The sequence below is a fragment of the Asparagus officinalis genome, chromosome 1, assembly GCF_001876935.1.
Source record: "Asparagus officinalis chromosome 1, Aspof.V1, whole genome shotgun sequence".
Classification (NCBI taxonomy): domain Eukaryota; kingdom Viridiplantae; phylum Streptophyta; class Magnoliopsida; order Asparagales; family Asparagaceae; genus Asparagus; species Asparagus officinalis.
Window position 1 is genome coordinate 131,673,883 of NC_033794.1, and position 14,037 is coordinate 131,687,919.

Here is a 14,037-nt window from a genome sequence, read left to right on the forward strand (position 1 = left end):
CGCCTGCCGGTGATGATGGTGATGATGTCGCTGACCTCCTCCTCCAGGTTCCTAGCCTGAGCAACAACAACGATCATCATCACCATCATCATATGAACGTCAACGTCAGTAATATTGATTGATAAGTTTGTTTCTTAATTTTCGATTGATATTGTATTTTCAGCTGAAATGGGTTTTAATTTCCGTTGATGCATATAGACCGGTTTGCATCTTCTAACGGCAAGTGTGGGTAGCGATCGATCAACAGCTGATGACGGGTCATCTATTAATGAGGAAGATAGAGAGAGTAGAGCTGATCAGGTAATTAATTAATTAATTAATCTCAAATTTATAATAATTTGCCCTTAATTAATTAGTTTGTTGATTACTATAGCGAGATACTGTGTCACGTACTCCACATGAATTTATCTCGGCGAACTTAAATTAATTGGTTAATTAACTATTTTTTGTATTGCATTGGGGTTTAATTAATGCTTCAGTTGTCACTGATGCGAGCCGAGGTTGGGAAGCTGAAGGAAGAAAACCAAAGGCTAAGGAGCGTGTTAAGCCAAGTCACCGGAAACTACAACTCCTTGCACATGCAATTCATCACTTTCATGCAGCAAAAGAATACTCAGAGACAAATTAATAACGACGGAAGCCCACAAGTACAGGAGGTATATAATCACAATTATCAAATCAATTAATTTAAGTTTCTTTCTTTTTTTTTTTTTTTTGTGTGTGGTGTAGAGGAAATTTTTGAATTGATCGACTAATTAACAATATATATCAAATTAATTAAATTGATTCAGGTCGACATTGATGAGAAAATGGATACAAAGAAGCAGGCAATCATTCCAAGACAGTTCATGGATCTGGGCCTCGCCTCCGTTGACGTCGACGACGGTTCTTCAATGGAGGGTGCAGGTGGTGGTGGGAGTAGAGAGAGATCAACCTCCCCTAGCAACAACGTCGACATCAGCAACATTAATTTCGAAGGTCAATTAGCTGAGGATGGTAGCCTAAACAACAACGAGCTGGGCTACAATATTAATAGTGGGTTTAAAAAGGAAGTAGCCAGCTCCTTTGATCGCTCCATCAAGTCACAAAGCAGCGGTAGTGTCGACGTTGTCTGCAGGGAGGAGATCCGAGAGCGATCGAATCAAGGCTGGGGGCCTAATAAATCACCCAAATTGTCTACTACTTGTAACAATTCTGATCAGGCTCAAGAAGCTACTATGAGGAAAGCTCGGGTGTCGGTTAGAGCTCGATCCGAGGCTCCCATGGTAATTAATTAATTAATTAAACTATTTAATTATATATCTCGGGGGACGAAAAAAAATGTAAATAATGTTTCATTTGTTTTTTCCAAACATTAGTTCAACATTGATTGATTTTTGTTTCTGCAGATCGCAGATGGATGTCAGTGGAGGAAGTATGGGCAGAAGATGGCGAAGGGGAATCCATGTCCTCGGGCTTACTACAGGTGCACTATGGCCGCTGGCTGTCCTGTTCGCAAACAGGTAACTATTATTAATTAATTATATTCCTTCTTTCTTCAAGTTATATTAATTGCCAATTTTCTTAATTAGCGCATATATACATACATCTTAATTAATTATCTTCTGAGCTATACGCATGGTAGCATATTTTCCTAATTATTAATCATTCATGGCAATTAATATCACGGTAGTAACGCTCTTGCGAAATGTACGTCTAATTAACTCTAGATATCAACCGTGTGCGGACGACCGTGACCCTCGAATTCATGGCAATTATATATATATACATCTTAATTAATTATCTTCTGAATTCATTCATGGCAATTCATATATGCAGGTTCAAAGGTGTGCGGACGACCGGACGATCCTCATAACAATCCTCAAGCGCAACACAGCACCTCTCGCCAGCAGCCGTAAGCCATGGCGTCCCCACTCGGCCGCCGCCACATGGGCTCCTCCGCAGCATGTCGACACCGCCCATCATCAACCCGAGCTTCCTCCCACACTCTCCCGCCCCTCCTCCTCTCAGACCCTGGCACCATGCTCGCCTCCGCCCCTCCCAACCGGGACCTCGACTTCACCCAGGTCGCCCAACCTCCTCCATCAGCAGTCCTCGTCTCAGAGACCTCCTTTCTTCTCAGTTTCAGCTATCGGCTTTCGGTTCTGTCGCCTTCCAATTTTCGGTCTGCAGATGTTCCTCGTCGCCGGTGGATCAGGTTAGTCTGGCCACCGCCGCGAATTACGAGCGGATCCTAATTTTACGGCGGCGGCCTGCGCTGGCGATTACCTCCGATTATGGGAATGGAGAGGGCGGTGGCGGCGGGACGGCGGGCCCCGCTCCCCGCCACTGTTTCCGTCTCAGCTAACCGGCACCGGCAATAATAATATTAATGTTTGTGAGAGTAGAAATTAATGGCTCTAGTTAGCTATATATTTTCCAAATTTTCTTTTTAATTTCCTTAGTTTTTCTTTGGATTTGTTAGCTTGTTTGAAAAAAAAAATTCTTTATGGAGAAAGAGATCTAACTAGCTAGAAGAGAATGAATAAGGTAGCTAGTTTTGTTTCTTTTTCCATTCATGCATATTGATAGGTTGGAGAACTGCAAATTTGATTTCGTTTCTTCGAGTTATATATGTTAATTATGGATTAGTTTGATTTTTATGCACGTGAATAATGTGGGAACGGTGATGATAGAAACATGCATGGAACTTTATCGACACTGATATTGCCACGTATACATATATGGATCGATATGTGAAGCCCAAAGTCAGCGGGGTTGGTGATATGATTTGGCCGTGGAATCTTATTATTATGTTCACACAGTTACCAATTATAACATGATGCATGAAACAAGGAACAGGTCACGTTCGATCCTTGGAATACCTTATTTTTCTAAGTTTGAGCCCAAGTTTGACCATTCTCCCATGATTAATTAATGCCGCGAGTTTAGTCTCACGTTTGGAAATGAGTAGAGTTTGAGGGGGCTTAGAGCATCTCCAACAGCTTCCCTAAAATTTTCTTCAAAATGAAGAAACAAAAGTCATATTCTTCAAATTATTTTTGCTCCAACTCCAACAGCTTTCCCATTTTGAAAAATCGCATTTATTACAATAATAAAGCTTTACCCAAAAATTTGGAGAATGCTGCATAATGCTGCAGATTTGGGGCTTAACAATTTTGACGGTGAATTGAGACAAAATCTTGTGTTGCTCTTAGTGGATGGTAATGGTATAGCTTAACTATACTGCGCCAATGGGCTCGCAGCCCAGAACTTGACACATAAAAGACTCAATCCTTTTATTAAGGAAAAAAAGAAAAAGAAAACAACAAGAGGTGAAGTCTACCTCAAATTCATCTCAATTCAAGAAGTCGACGGGATATCGGGCTTAGGATCGTCGAGTATGGACCGACCTCGATGGGCGTTCCAAGGAATAAAACTTGAATCGCAATATCAATATTGGGATAAAGATGTAATCTGTAAGGGGTAGCTATTATACTAAAATTTTGATAGAACGGGACTAATTTGGTTTTCTATTTGACCCCGGTTTTTGTATTAATCAATTTTTTCTTTTTTGCAAGAGCTTTGATACATGGACCTAAAATATGAGACCAACATGGGGGCATGTGAGATGTCCCCCTCCTATTGCATAATGAGCTATCCATCATTAATGATGATCAGCTCATTATGCAATAGAAGGGGGACACCTCACCTGTCCGCCCTGTTGGTCCCATATTTTGATTCCTTAGAGAATTTTTCTTTTTACCATAACTACCCAAATTAACTAGCTCATCATAACTTTTATTAGAATCCATTAACGAAGAACACACAATGCTCCTTCTTCACTCGAGTTTTAGTCTTAAGACCAATCAACGGACACATCACATATTGTGACGAGGTACTAGTTCAATGAGAAAATTAAGCCCAAGGCGCAAAATTTGAATGCCTTTTGATTCCAGAGTTTAGCCGTATCGATTGACACTCATAATTATAGTTTGTTGAAGTTGCAGGGTTTTGATTCCCAACTTTCGTTTTGGTTTTCAAGTGGGATTGCTCTATACGGATCGGATGCTATCTCTATTAATAGGATAGGCCCTCTCTGAAATTAACAACGTTATTTTTGGCCGGAAAGAAGAATATTTGCATTCATTTTTGCACACACACACAAAAAAAAAAACTCTTTACATCTACATCATAGATACTTCTAGATCTGTCCATTATCATCACTATTTTACTCTCTAAATTATAGTCACGCTGTGAAGAATTTTGGCCCCGCGGTAAATTTCTAAAAGTCCAAACTCAGGAGACATTTTCTTACGCGGCCGGCCCAACTTAATTATTATTGAAGCGCTACACCGGCCCAACTGCAAAAATATCCAGCAACATCACCTTATCCCCGTCCATTTCGCCTCGCTCATGGCGCCATCTCCCCTCTCTGGTAAACCCCCGAAGCCCTGAAACCAGCAATACCATCGTCGTCGTCATCGTCAATGGCGCTCTCAACGATCAAATTCACTGAGCTCCCCTTTCACAGGCCCTTCATCCCTCTCTGCTCCCGCTTCCGCTCCCGCCTCCTCTCCTCCTCATCCTCCCCCTCCCCCTCCTCCGCTCGCATCGCCGACCAAAACCCTAGCCCTAACCCTAGAACCTCCCACCGCTCGAAACCCCCATCCGCCCCCTGGACCCTCCCCCCTCCCCACCGGCTCCGGAGAAGCCCAAGCCCTCGACCTCCATCGAGCGCATCGTCCACAGGCTACGAACCCTAGAGTTAGGGTCCGAGGAAGAGGAGGATTCGAACCAGCCGAATCCTTTGAAGGGGGACGAGAGGTTGGGGGAATTGTTGGAACGGGGCTGGAACCGGCCGGATCAATCGCCGGCGTCGGTTCCGTTGCCGTGGGAGAGGGAGGAGGGGTTCGCCGACGCCGGTGAGAAGGAGACGGGGAAGAGGAAGAGGGTGAAGGCGCCGACTTTGGCGGAGCTGACGATTGAGGATGAGGAGCTTAGGAGGTTGAGGAGGGAGGGGATGACTCTGAGAGAGAGGATCAGCATTCCCAAGGCCGGGGTTACCAAGGAGATTTTGGAGAAGATTCATGATTTCTGGCGCAGGTCGGAGCTTGCGAGGTTGAAGTTTCATGAGGATTTGGCGCATGATATGAAGACCGCGCACGAGATTGTAGAGGTTAGAGATTCTTGGAAACGATTTGGCCGCAGTTTTGGGTTTCAATCATATCATATTAAATTAAGTTTCTATTTGCATTTGTGCTACTGATGCAAATGGGGGTAGATATGTACCCAGTAGGATGCTTACATGAATACCAAATATCAACAGGTAGTATATGAATAAGGAAACAAATATACGACTAATATATGTAGGTCTTGTGATCAAGTTTCAATATTATATTTATCCATGTTATAATTATTCATGTTATAATTATTTTGACCGTTAGACTAGTGATTTGATGTCAACTGTGATGACTCAAAGATCGAATCTTAGTCTTTCAGATATGTCAAACTTATTAATGAACTCCCATTTGAGAAATTTATATCTCAACATTTATTGTTCGACATGAGTCACATGACCTATATATTTTCTAATCCCATCTGTTTTACTCATCTGTGATATATTCGAATGTATATCCTCTTATTTAATCCGCATCCATGTTTGATTTTGACGGATATGGACTACGAGTTTAACCATATACATATTCACAAGTAGTAAGCAAAAATGGCTATATATCTGATCCATTTTGACCCCTGATTTGTGTTGTCCTTTGTCAATATGTTGACGATGCACAAGGATTTTTGTGTTGCTAATTTTGAGATTGATGTATTTTGTTAATTATTCTGATCAGAGACGAACTGGAGGATTGGTTATATGGAGAGCAGGAAGTGTTATGGTTGTCTATCGAGGAAGTAATTACAAAAGACCTTCAAAGTCGCAATTTCTTGGCGTTGAAACCTCTCCTGCACAAGCGTCTCATGGAGGAGGCACATCGTTTGTTCCAGATGTTTCAAGTGAAGCTCCTGGGAACGATAATCATTCTCCATCTTTAACTCTTGACAAGGTGAGGTCGTTGCAAACAAACCTTGCTGATAGCATGACAGAGGAGGAAGCGGAGTTCAACAGTTTGCTTGATGGGTTAGGTCCTCGCTTTGTTGATTGGTGGGGAACCGGATTATTTCCTGTGGATGCTGATTTGCTGCCTCAAACTATTCCTGGTTACAAGACGCCCCTTAGAATGCTTCCCACAGGAATGCGGCCGAGGCTTACGAATGCAGAGATGACGAATTTGCGAAAGCTTGCAAGAAAACTTCCTTGCCATTTTGCCCTTGGTATACTCAATTTGAAATATTGTTGTAAATTGAACTTTTTTGTAACCATTCCTCCATTATTATACCTAGCTTATCTTCGTTTGTTAAAGGGAGAAACAGACATCATCAGGGATTGGCAGTCGCTATTCTGAAGCTTTGGGAAAAGAGCTTAGTTGTGAAAATTGCTGTTAAACGGGGAATTCAAAATACAAATAACAAATTAATGGCTGAGGAGCTGAAGGTGTGTTGTTTCTCTTAACGAAATTTTTATTACCTGAACTTTACTCTCTATGATATTATTCCCTATATCTGTTTGTTTCCTGGAGACACGCTTAGAGCTACTTTTGGTAGCACATATTGATAGATTGCCAGGTCTGGTGTGGTGCCTCTTGCATTTTAGCAGTTCTATCTAGACTTCTGTTATACTAGGAAAAGCATTTTGTTGTAGGAACTAAATGGTGCTGTTTTTCTCCAGAATCTGACAGGAGGCATCTTGCTTCTACGAAACAAATATTACATTGTTATATACCGCGGCAAAGATTTTCTTCCTACATCAGTGGCTGCTGTTCTTGCAGAAAGAGAGGAGTTGTCAAAAGATGTTCAAGAAGTAGAAGAGAAGGCACGGAACTCTTCTATCGGTGAATCTAGCATTGACAATAACGGAGGATATGCGCTTGCTGGTACATTAGCTGAATTTCAGGAGGCTCAAGCACGCTGGGGAAGAGAAGTAACTGCTGAGGAGAAGAAGGCAATGAAAGAAGAAGCTGCTAGAGCTGAATCTGCTCGATTATTCAAGAGGATTGAACATAAATTTTCTATTGTAAGCCAAATTTCCCCTGTCCTCTCTAGTGAGCTCTTATTTATTTATTTATTTAATATTTTACACGGAGGCTTAACATGTCTTCTTCTTCATTGAAGGACTAAATTTTTAAGATTGCATTTTTTTTGTTCCTTTGAGCTACGAGGAATATAATGAATTTATCATCTGCTCATATATTTTATTTGCTATACTCTAAAATTATAGCAAAAGTTATTACATTCTTCAGCACATGCTATTCAATCTTATCACCTGTTTTTTGTTTGCTTATAATTGTCCTTTTCCTATTCCTTTCACATCTTTCTTCAAGTTGACACCATTCAATCCTTGTGTAATTTATTTTGGTTGCATGTCGTAGTAATGTAATTTTGTTGGGCCTGCTTTTGCATTTTATAATTACCTCATCTGCAAATTCATTTTATGTTCGGGATGATGGTATGATAATCTTTATTCATTCTCTTGTCCTTTCCTCCTGTCAGTTCAAATGTTCAGTTTCAGTATGACAAGGCCATGGTCTTAAATGGTCCTTCAGCAATTTTATAGACGTTCCTAGACTGCTGCTAATTAGGTTTCCCCCTCTAAAAATGGATCAGGCTCAAGCCAAAAAGTTACGGGCTGAGAAATTACTTGCAAAGATTGAAGCATCCATGGTTCCAGTTAATCCATCTGACGACCAAGAAATGATAACTGATGAAGAACGTTCTGTTTTTCGTAGGATCGGGTTGCAAATGAAGTCGTACTTACCTCTTGGTGAGCTTCTTTTATAGCTTACAGCGAAGTCCAGTCTGATATCTTAGCTAATTGCTTTTCTGCTTAGGCATTCGTGGTGTTTTTGATGGTGTAATTGAGAATATGCATTTGCATTGGAAACATAGAGAGCTGGTAAAGTTGATCTCAAAGCAAAAAACCCTTTCCTTTGTTGAGGATACTGCACGATTGTTAGAGTACGAAAGTGGAGGAATCTTGGTGGCAATTGAGAGAGTCCCCAAAGGTTTTGCACTCATTTATTATCGTGGCAAAAACTATCAGCGGCCATTCTGCTTGAGGCCCAGAAATCTCCTAACAAAAGCCAAAGCATTAAAACGTGCAGTGGCAATGCAGCGACATGAGGTTTGTTCATCTTTCTTATTGAAAACTTACATGTAATGGCTTATATGAATATGCTTAGTTTCTTAAGGTACATAATAAATTGTTTTTTTAGTATTTTGACTGATTAAACTTTTTATATGATTGATTCAGGCACTTAGTCAACACATAACCGAGCTGGAGAAAACAATAAAGAAGATGAAGTCAGATCTGGTACGTATTTAAATTGTATATTATATTCAAATTTCAAATACATTTATTTGATTGGTTAAACATGCACATAAAACCGCGATCTGTGTGCACTCATATATGCATCATGGATGAAGTGAATGCACTTACAGACAAACATAGGGAACCTATGTAATTCTAACCACTTGATGAATGGGCTAATAGAGATTCTCAAAGTGTTGGATCTTTTATGGGTTATGTTCAAGCATGGAGATCGTGAACAGTGGATTATCCAAGGAAATGACCCGTTAATCATCTATTTATTTCTCTTGACTAGGAACTTCGTACCAAATGAAAGAGGTTTGCATCATGTGTTCCAATTTACTGACCCCAAGAGACTTGAATTGTGGTGGTGGTGATGATTAATCCATATACTTATGTTTTGGAGAATTTCAGAAATACTTTAATGGAAGTAGTATTGGCAACTACAGCGTAGTGTGAAAAAACCCCGTGACACTCCGTTGTGGGCATGTTGGTGCGAGAATATAAGATGCTTATTTAGACTATCCAAATTTCCGATCTAAAGCTGTGTTTCCTAGATTTTTACCATTATAGTTTCTTGTCGTTTTCTTTTCCTTTGAGCTGCCATTTAGAGAGGTATTTGATTGTTCTTTCTCATGTTTATATATCTTACAGGGTTACCCTGAAACTGAGGGAAGCGATAACAGTATGGGGTTTCAATCTGCCCACGCCTCAGACAACAACGAGGTGAGACCTTTTGTGAGCTAGTAAGTCTTTGTGGTATGTGATTACTTATGGGTTATTAATCATAAATCTTGGCTTACTGCGTTTTAGATGGAAGGCGAAGAGTTTGTTAGCGACTCTGAAGATGAGTTTGTAAGCGGCCCCGAAGATGGGGAGTTTGTTAGTGACTCTGAAGATGATGAGCTATGACTGAAGTATAAACAAGATACTACTGTGTGTACGGTTTAAATGCAAATGTTGAGGGAAGATTGCACTGTTTGATTTGATCAGCACGTCTTCAGAGTTTGACTTGGGCCAAGAGAATACAGAGTGGGCCATTCTCTCGTTTACTTCAGGGGTAGATTCACAAAGGAAGTAAGTTTGACACGGGTGCCTTTACTGGTGACCAACATAGCATTGCGCTGCACCACCACCGACAAATTTCATCTTCGAAGCTTGAGCTTGTGATTCGAATTTGTCATGTAAAATGACAAAAATATGTTGGACTCCTAACGTAATATTTAATTTGTTCATTTATCTGTTTACTAAGAGCAACTCTGGAGGTGTAGGTGCCAACATATTCAACGTGTCAATGACATACCAAGGATTGTTCGCTTTCAAAAGCCAAACAGATTGCCGATATGGATGGATAATGGAATGCTGGTAGTGAACTTTTCACGAAAAGACGGCAGGCAGTGAACTTTTCACGAGGGGAATCCTTGGTAGTGCTGAGCGAGGATCACGGGATCTGTTATGATGTGGATGTGTGTATGTATGTACTGTCAGTTCCCTCGAAAGAAAGAAATAGCATATGCCATTAAAGCGGCGCGTAGTACGAGGACAAAAGCCTAAAACCCTTGCATTTCGTCGCAGCTCCCCCCCAATCCCCTGATTAGACCAGCTCGATGAATGGAGGCTCGGCCCCAAAAGGGCGACAAATAGTCAAATTATCAAATTATAGGTTCGACCCAAAGAGCCCAAATACATAATAGACAATAGCTATAGCCAACGGATGGTGCCTCTCTCTCTCGCGCGCGCGCCCCTCCTCCTCTCTTTATTAGCGACCGAATCGGTGAAAGCGAAAAACTCCCTAACCCTAATCGATAACAGGAATAGAGGAATAGCATTTATTTAACCCAAACCCATATCCGGCTCCCATTCCACCTCTCCAAATCCTAATTACTTCATCAGGGACTCGACGACCCTCGTAAAAAGCTCCGTAAATACTGTTGACATGGATTGATAATGATGCCCCCTACCCCCTCCAAAACCGATATTCTCTACTTATTTGGCTTATTAGATCCAACGCAATGAACGCAGCAAGCTAGCTCCAACAAGAGGCGTCCTCCAAGCTGTAGAGCTGACTAGGAGAACAGAATCTATTATGATGATGTGGATGTACGTGTGTGTATGTTATCAACTGCTTAAAATAAAAGAGAGAGACCATTAAAAGTAGTGTGGGCAATTGAGACAGCACATGTATATTCTTTGCACCGTTGAAGACGAGGATAATGAGATAAAATCTAACATGTCTACAGGATATGCGTTGTCGTGGTGTTGTTTTAGTCGGTCTTTAAAAGTTATCAGTGAATGCAAAAAAAAAAAAAAAAAAGCAGTAAAGCCTTCAGATTTAAGAGGCAAATGGCACCGAAGGATGGAGAGCTTTAGAAAATTAGTACATGTCAAAAGACCTCCCTTTTCCTAAGGGACGTATAACCTTAAGATTTGCTTTGATAAGATCAAAAGCAAGGAACTCGTATTAGTGCTTTTTGGGTATTAAACAAACAAATCCTTTCACACTGCAATACCAGTGATTAAACCCATCAAATTAAGGGCCAAGAGAAGAAATTATTTCCCGTAAAATGCTACTATATTACTCTTCAGCTCTTAGATATCGTAAATTTTTATAATTTTAATCTTTTACATTAGAGTTACGTTTAGTTTTAGGAGAACTCTCGTTATCAAAGAGAGAGGAGCCGCTAAAACGTTGAATGAAATATTGTCAATTCGGAAGAGAAGAAAGATTTCATGGTTAGCGGTTAATTTAATTGATTAAGAAAAACAAAGCCAACATCTTCACTGAGAAGAAACAAATATTCCAATTTAGAAAAAACGGAACAAACAAAAGACCAGAGAATATATATATATTTATATTTATATTAAAGAATAAAGAACAAATTCCCATCCCCATTCTTCCCTTTCTTTTTCCCTTTCCATTTCTTGCCTAATAAATTAATCCGGCATCATTTGACAAGTCTCCAATATATATGCTCTTGATTTTGCAGATTATGCTACCCCAATCGAGGGGTTGTTTGACGTGATTATAGTTGCAATGTAACTTTACTTACTATTTACTTCGATCACATATAGTCCAAAGCTTAGGTCCGGTCGATCGGAAACGTGCACACTACAGAGTATTCTTTTGGCCTTTTGTTCGGACGACCGCGATGATAGGTTAGTCGACCGCGAACCCTGTCCAGTCGAACCACATTATTGGTCGACCGAAACCCTGTAATTGATTTTGTTGAGTTTTCAATCTTTTGGCCGATCGACTGGACCACATTGTCGGTCGACCGGATCGCGATTTTGGGCATGATTTCAGTTTCCTGATTGGTTTGAGTTTCTGTTTTGATATAAATAAGAGGAAAAGAAAAGAGGAAAAGAGGTTTATTTGGAGCACAGAAAAGAGCCTTTTCTGGAGCTATTGATTAGGATTTTGTTTGAGAGATTGAGAGCTTTGTGTGAGAGATTAGTTTGTGGATTTTAAATCTCCATTTGTACTCTTCTTCTCTATTAGTAAAAACACATCCCCTTCTTGTCCCATGGGCGTAGACATCTTACCGAACCACGTAAAATTCGTTTGTTTGTGTTTGTGTCGTTATTTTGGATTGTTTTGCTTTCTCTCTCAGCATTGGTATTTGTTCTCGGTACCCCCATCGGTTTGGTCGCTACACACAACACATTTCTCACACAAAAGCACTCAATTAAAGCAAACCCTAAAAATCTAATAACTAATAACACGCCAAAAAAGAATACAACTTTTACTTCTTACATTAATTTCCCCTTGCTGCTTGTTTTAATTACCCCCGCCCCCTCTCTCTCAAAGTCTACGACTGCTAACGACCACCCCGCTCACGCTTCTGGCTGTTCCTCCGAACAATTAATCCAACCAGTTCAGAGAGCAAACGATCGCCAGCGACTTCCTCTCGCTGAAGAACCTCCATGTTTCTCGATGAACGCCTCGATCGTCTCCTGATCCTCTCCTCATTCCTAACGTCCGTCTCCGATCGCCGGAGCTCGTCGACCTTACGCCGCCGGCGGCTGATCTCCGTCGTATCTGCGCACTGCTCTCCGGCACCGCCGCTGCCGCAGCGGCTGCACGCAGCACCCGCTCCTTCCTCGAGCGCCCGCCTCCTCGCGCGGAGGCAAGAATAAATCGAGATAGGACGGGATCCTTCGGCGGCGTCTCTTTAGAGAGACGGCGGGTCCGAAGAGGAGGGTGAGGAGATGGCGTTGCGAGGATGAAGAGGAAGCCTGGGGCCGAGGATGAGCGAGTAGCTCGCCGACGAACGGCGCGGCGAAGTGGGCGAGAGGCGGATGATTAGGGCGCGGGCGAGGCCTCGCGCAGCGGAGGAGGGTGGTGAAGCATCTCGGACGCACGCGCCGAGGACGAGTTTCACGGAGGCATTGAGATTGGTCCTGGTCACTCCGTGTGTATTTGCGAGGGGCGCACCGAGGGGGCTCCTTTGCTATAAGATGGAGTGGCTGTCGAGGGGCGGCGCGGGGGGCGGCGGGGGGGCGCCTCCTGTCCAGTCGCTTCACACTATTATAGGAAATACCACGCGCTCACGCCAGCACCTTCTCTTCATCGAAGCTATTCATCATAGCCAGGTTTTGTTACGGCCCTGGTCACGTGATCTACGATGTACAACGTGGTTACGGTTTAGGGCCTTTGACGAAACAGTGGCAGTGGCATTTGGATCAAACCTCACAGTGGATGTCCAAATGAACGAGGCCCATTTGGGTGTTCTGCGAGCGATATGGATTCTGGCCCCGTCTGCTTTAGAAACAGGGCGCTAGCCGTCCAAGGCTCCGCGGTTCAGAATTCATTAGAATGTGATCACTTCACTATTAAATGAATTTGCCGAAAATGAAACTCAAATACCAAAAATAAATAAATAAATAAATAAATAAATAATTACACCGCTCGTCTCTGATAGGGCGTTGCGCTTGGAGCCTCATTGGTTGAAAAGCGACACGTTACGAGAAAAATAAAATTGCGTTAAAGAAACCAACTTCCAAATCCGAGTTACAGCTTAAATCACGGTGAACTAAAACAGCAGCATAAAGTAAAAGACAGCAACTAGCACGTAGGACTTATTTTGAGGATTGAGCCCTAACCCGGATTTAGGGTTATCTTGGGTTTAGGAGCAAATTAAAACTCCTTTGATAACCCGGATTTAGGGTTATCTTGGGTTTAACCAGTAGTCAATTTCTTTTTCGCCCTATCAGATTTTATCCCTATCCTGATAAGCATAATTTGAATATAAACAGGCTCTCTTGCTTTAATTTATAGTAGTAATAAGCATTTCTCTTGGAAAATTTTGGACCCCTACTTGTCGTTTTTTGCATTTTGTGTGCCCTGAGGCCTGAGTATAACACTGTGCTAGTATTCAAACTTGATCCAATTAGAAAGGTTCCACCACAACATCCTATAGAATTAGACGATCTATACCATTCGCGGATAGTTATTATTATTATTATTATTATTATTTAGTAGAAATTATGACTATTTGAATCAATAGTGTTAATTACCCTACTCCTGTGAGGGCCATTCTGATAGGTAGGAACCACGCTGTTCATTTACAAGAGAAACAAAAGTACACATGCTGTATTATTCCACGCCCTAAATTCTTTAGGGTATGATTCCG

General features: G+C 41.6%; 2 protein-coding genes across 2 annotated transcripts; both read left to right on the forward strand.

The window, feature by feature from the left end:
• On the forward strand, window positions 17–2,202 carry LOC109841956 (probable WRKY transcription factor 31). The gene is made up of 6 exons (XM_020410883.1): window positions 17–104; window positions 199–300; window positions 480–656; window positions 792–1,265; window positions 1,389–1,502; window positions 1,819–2,202. The coding sequence occupies exons 1-6, from the start codon at window positions 93–95 to the stop codon at window positions 2,200–2,202; spliced, it is 1,263 nt and encodes a 420-aa protein (XP_020266472.1). The 5' UTR covers window positions 17–92.
• LOC109841959 (CRM-domain containing factor CFM3, chloroplastic/mitochondrial) lies at window positions 2,277–9,684 on the forward strand. Its single transcript, XM_020410888.1, has 10 exons — window positions 2,277–2,330; window positions 4,625–5,158; window positions 5,832–6,312; window positions 6,402–6,532; window positions 6,767–7,111; window positions 7,702–7,858; window positions 7,926–8,218; window positions 8,348–8,407; window positions 9,059–9,130; window positions 9,218–9,684. The coding sequence occupies exons 1-10, from the start codon at window positions 2,277–2,279 to the stop codon at window positions 9,314–9,316; spliced, it is 2,226 nt and encodes a 741-aa protein (XP_020266477.1). The 3' UTR covers window positions 9,317–9,684.

Bases quoted from the DNA above. Each gene is read 5' to 3' on its own strand.
- LOC109841959 (XM_020410888.1), top strand. From the start codon at position 2,277: ATGGGAATGGAGAGGGCGGTGGCGGCGGGACGGCGGGCCCCGCTCCCC. The intron at 5,159-5,831 runs GTTAGAGATTCT...TATTCTGATCAG, and splicing joins CCGCGCACGAGATTGTAGAG to AGACGAACTGGAGGATTGGT. The intron at 6,533-6,766 runs GTGTGTTGTTTC...GTTTTTCTCCAG, and splicing joins TAATGGCTGAGGAGCTGAAG to AATCTGACAGGAGGCATCTT.
- LOC109841956 (XM_020410883.1), top strand. The intron at 657-791 runs GTATATAATCAC...AAATTGATTCAG, and splicing joins GAAGCCCACAAGTACAGGAG to GTCGACATTGATGAGAAAAT. The intron at 1,503-1,818 runs GTAACTATTATT...TCATATATGCAG, and splicing joins GCTGTCCTGTTCGCAAACAG to GTTCAAAGGTGTGCGGACGA.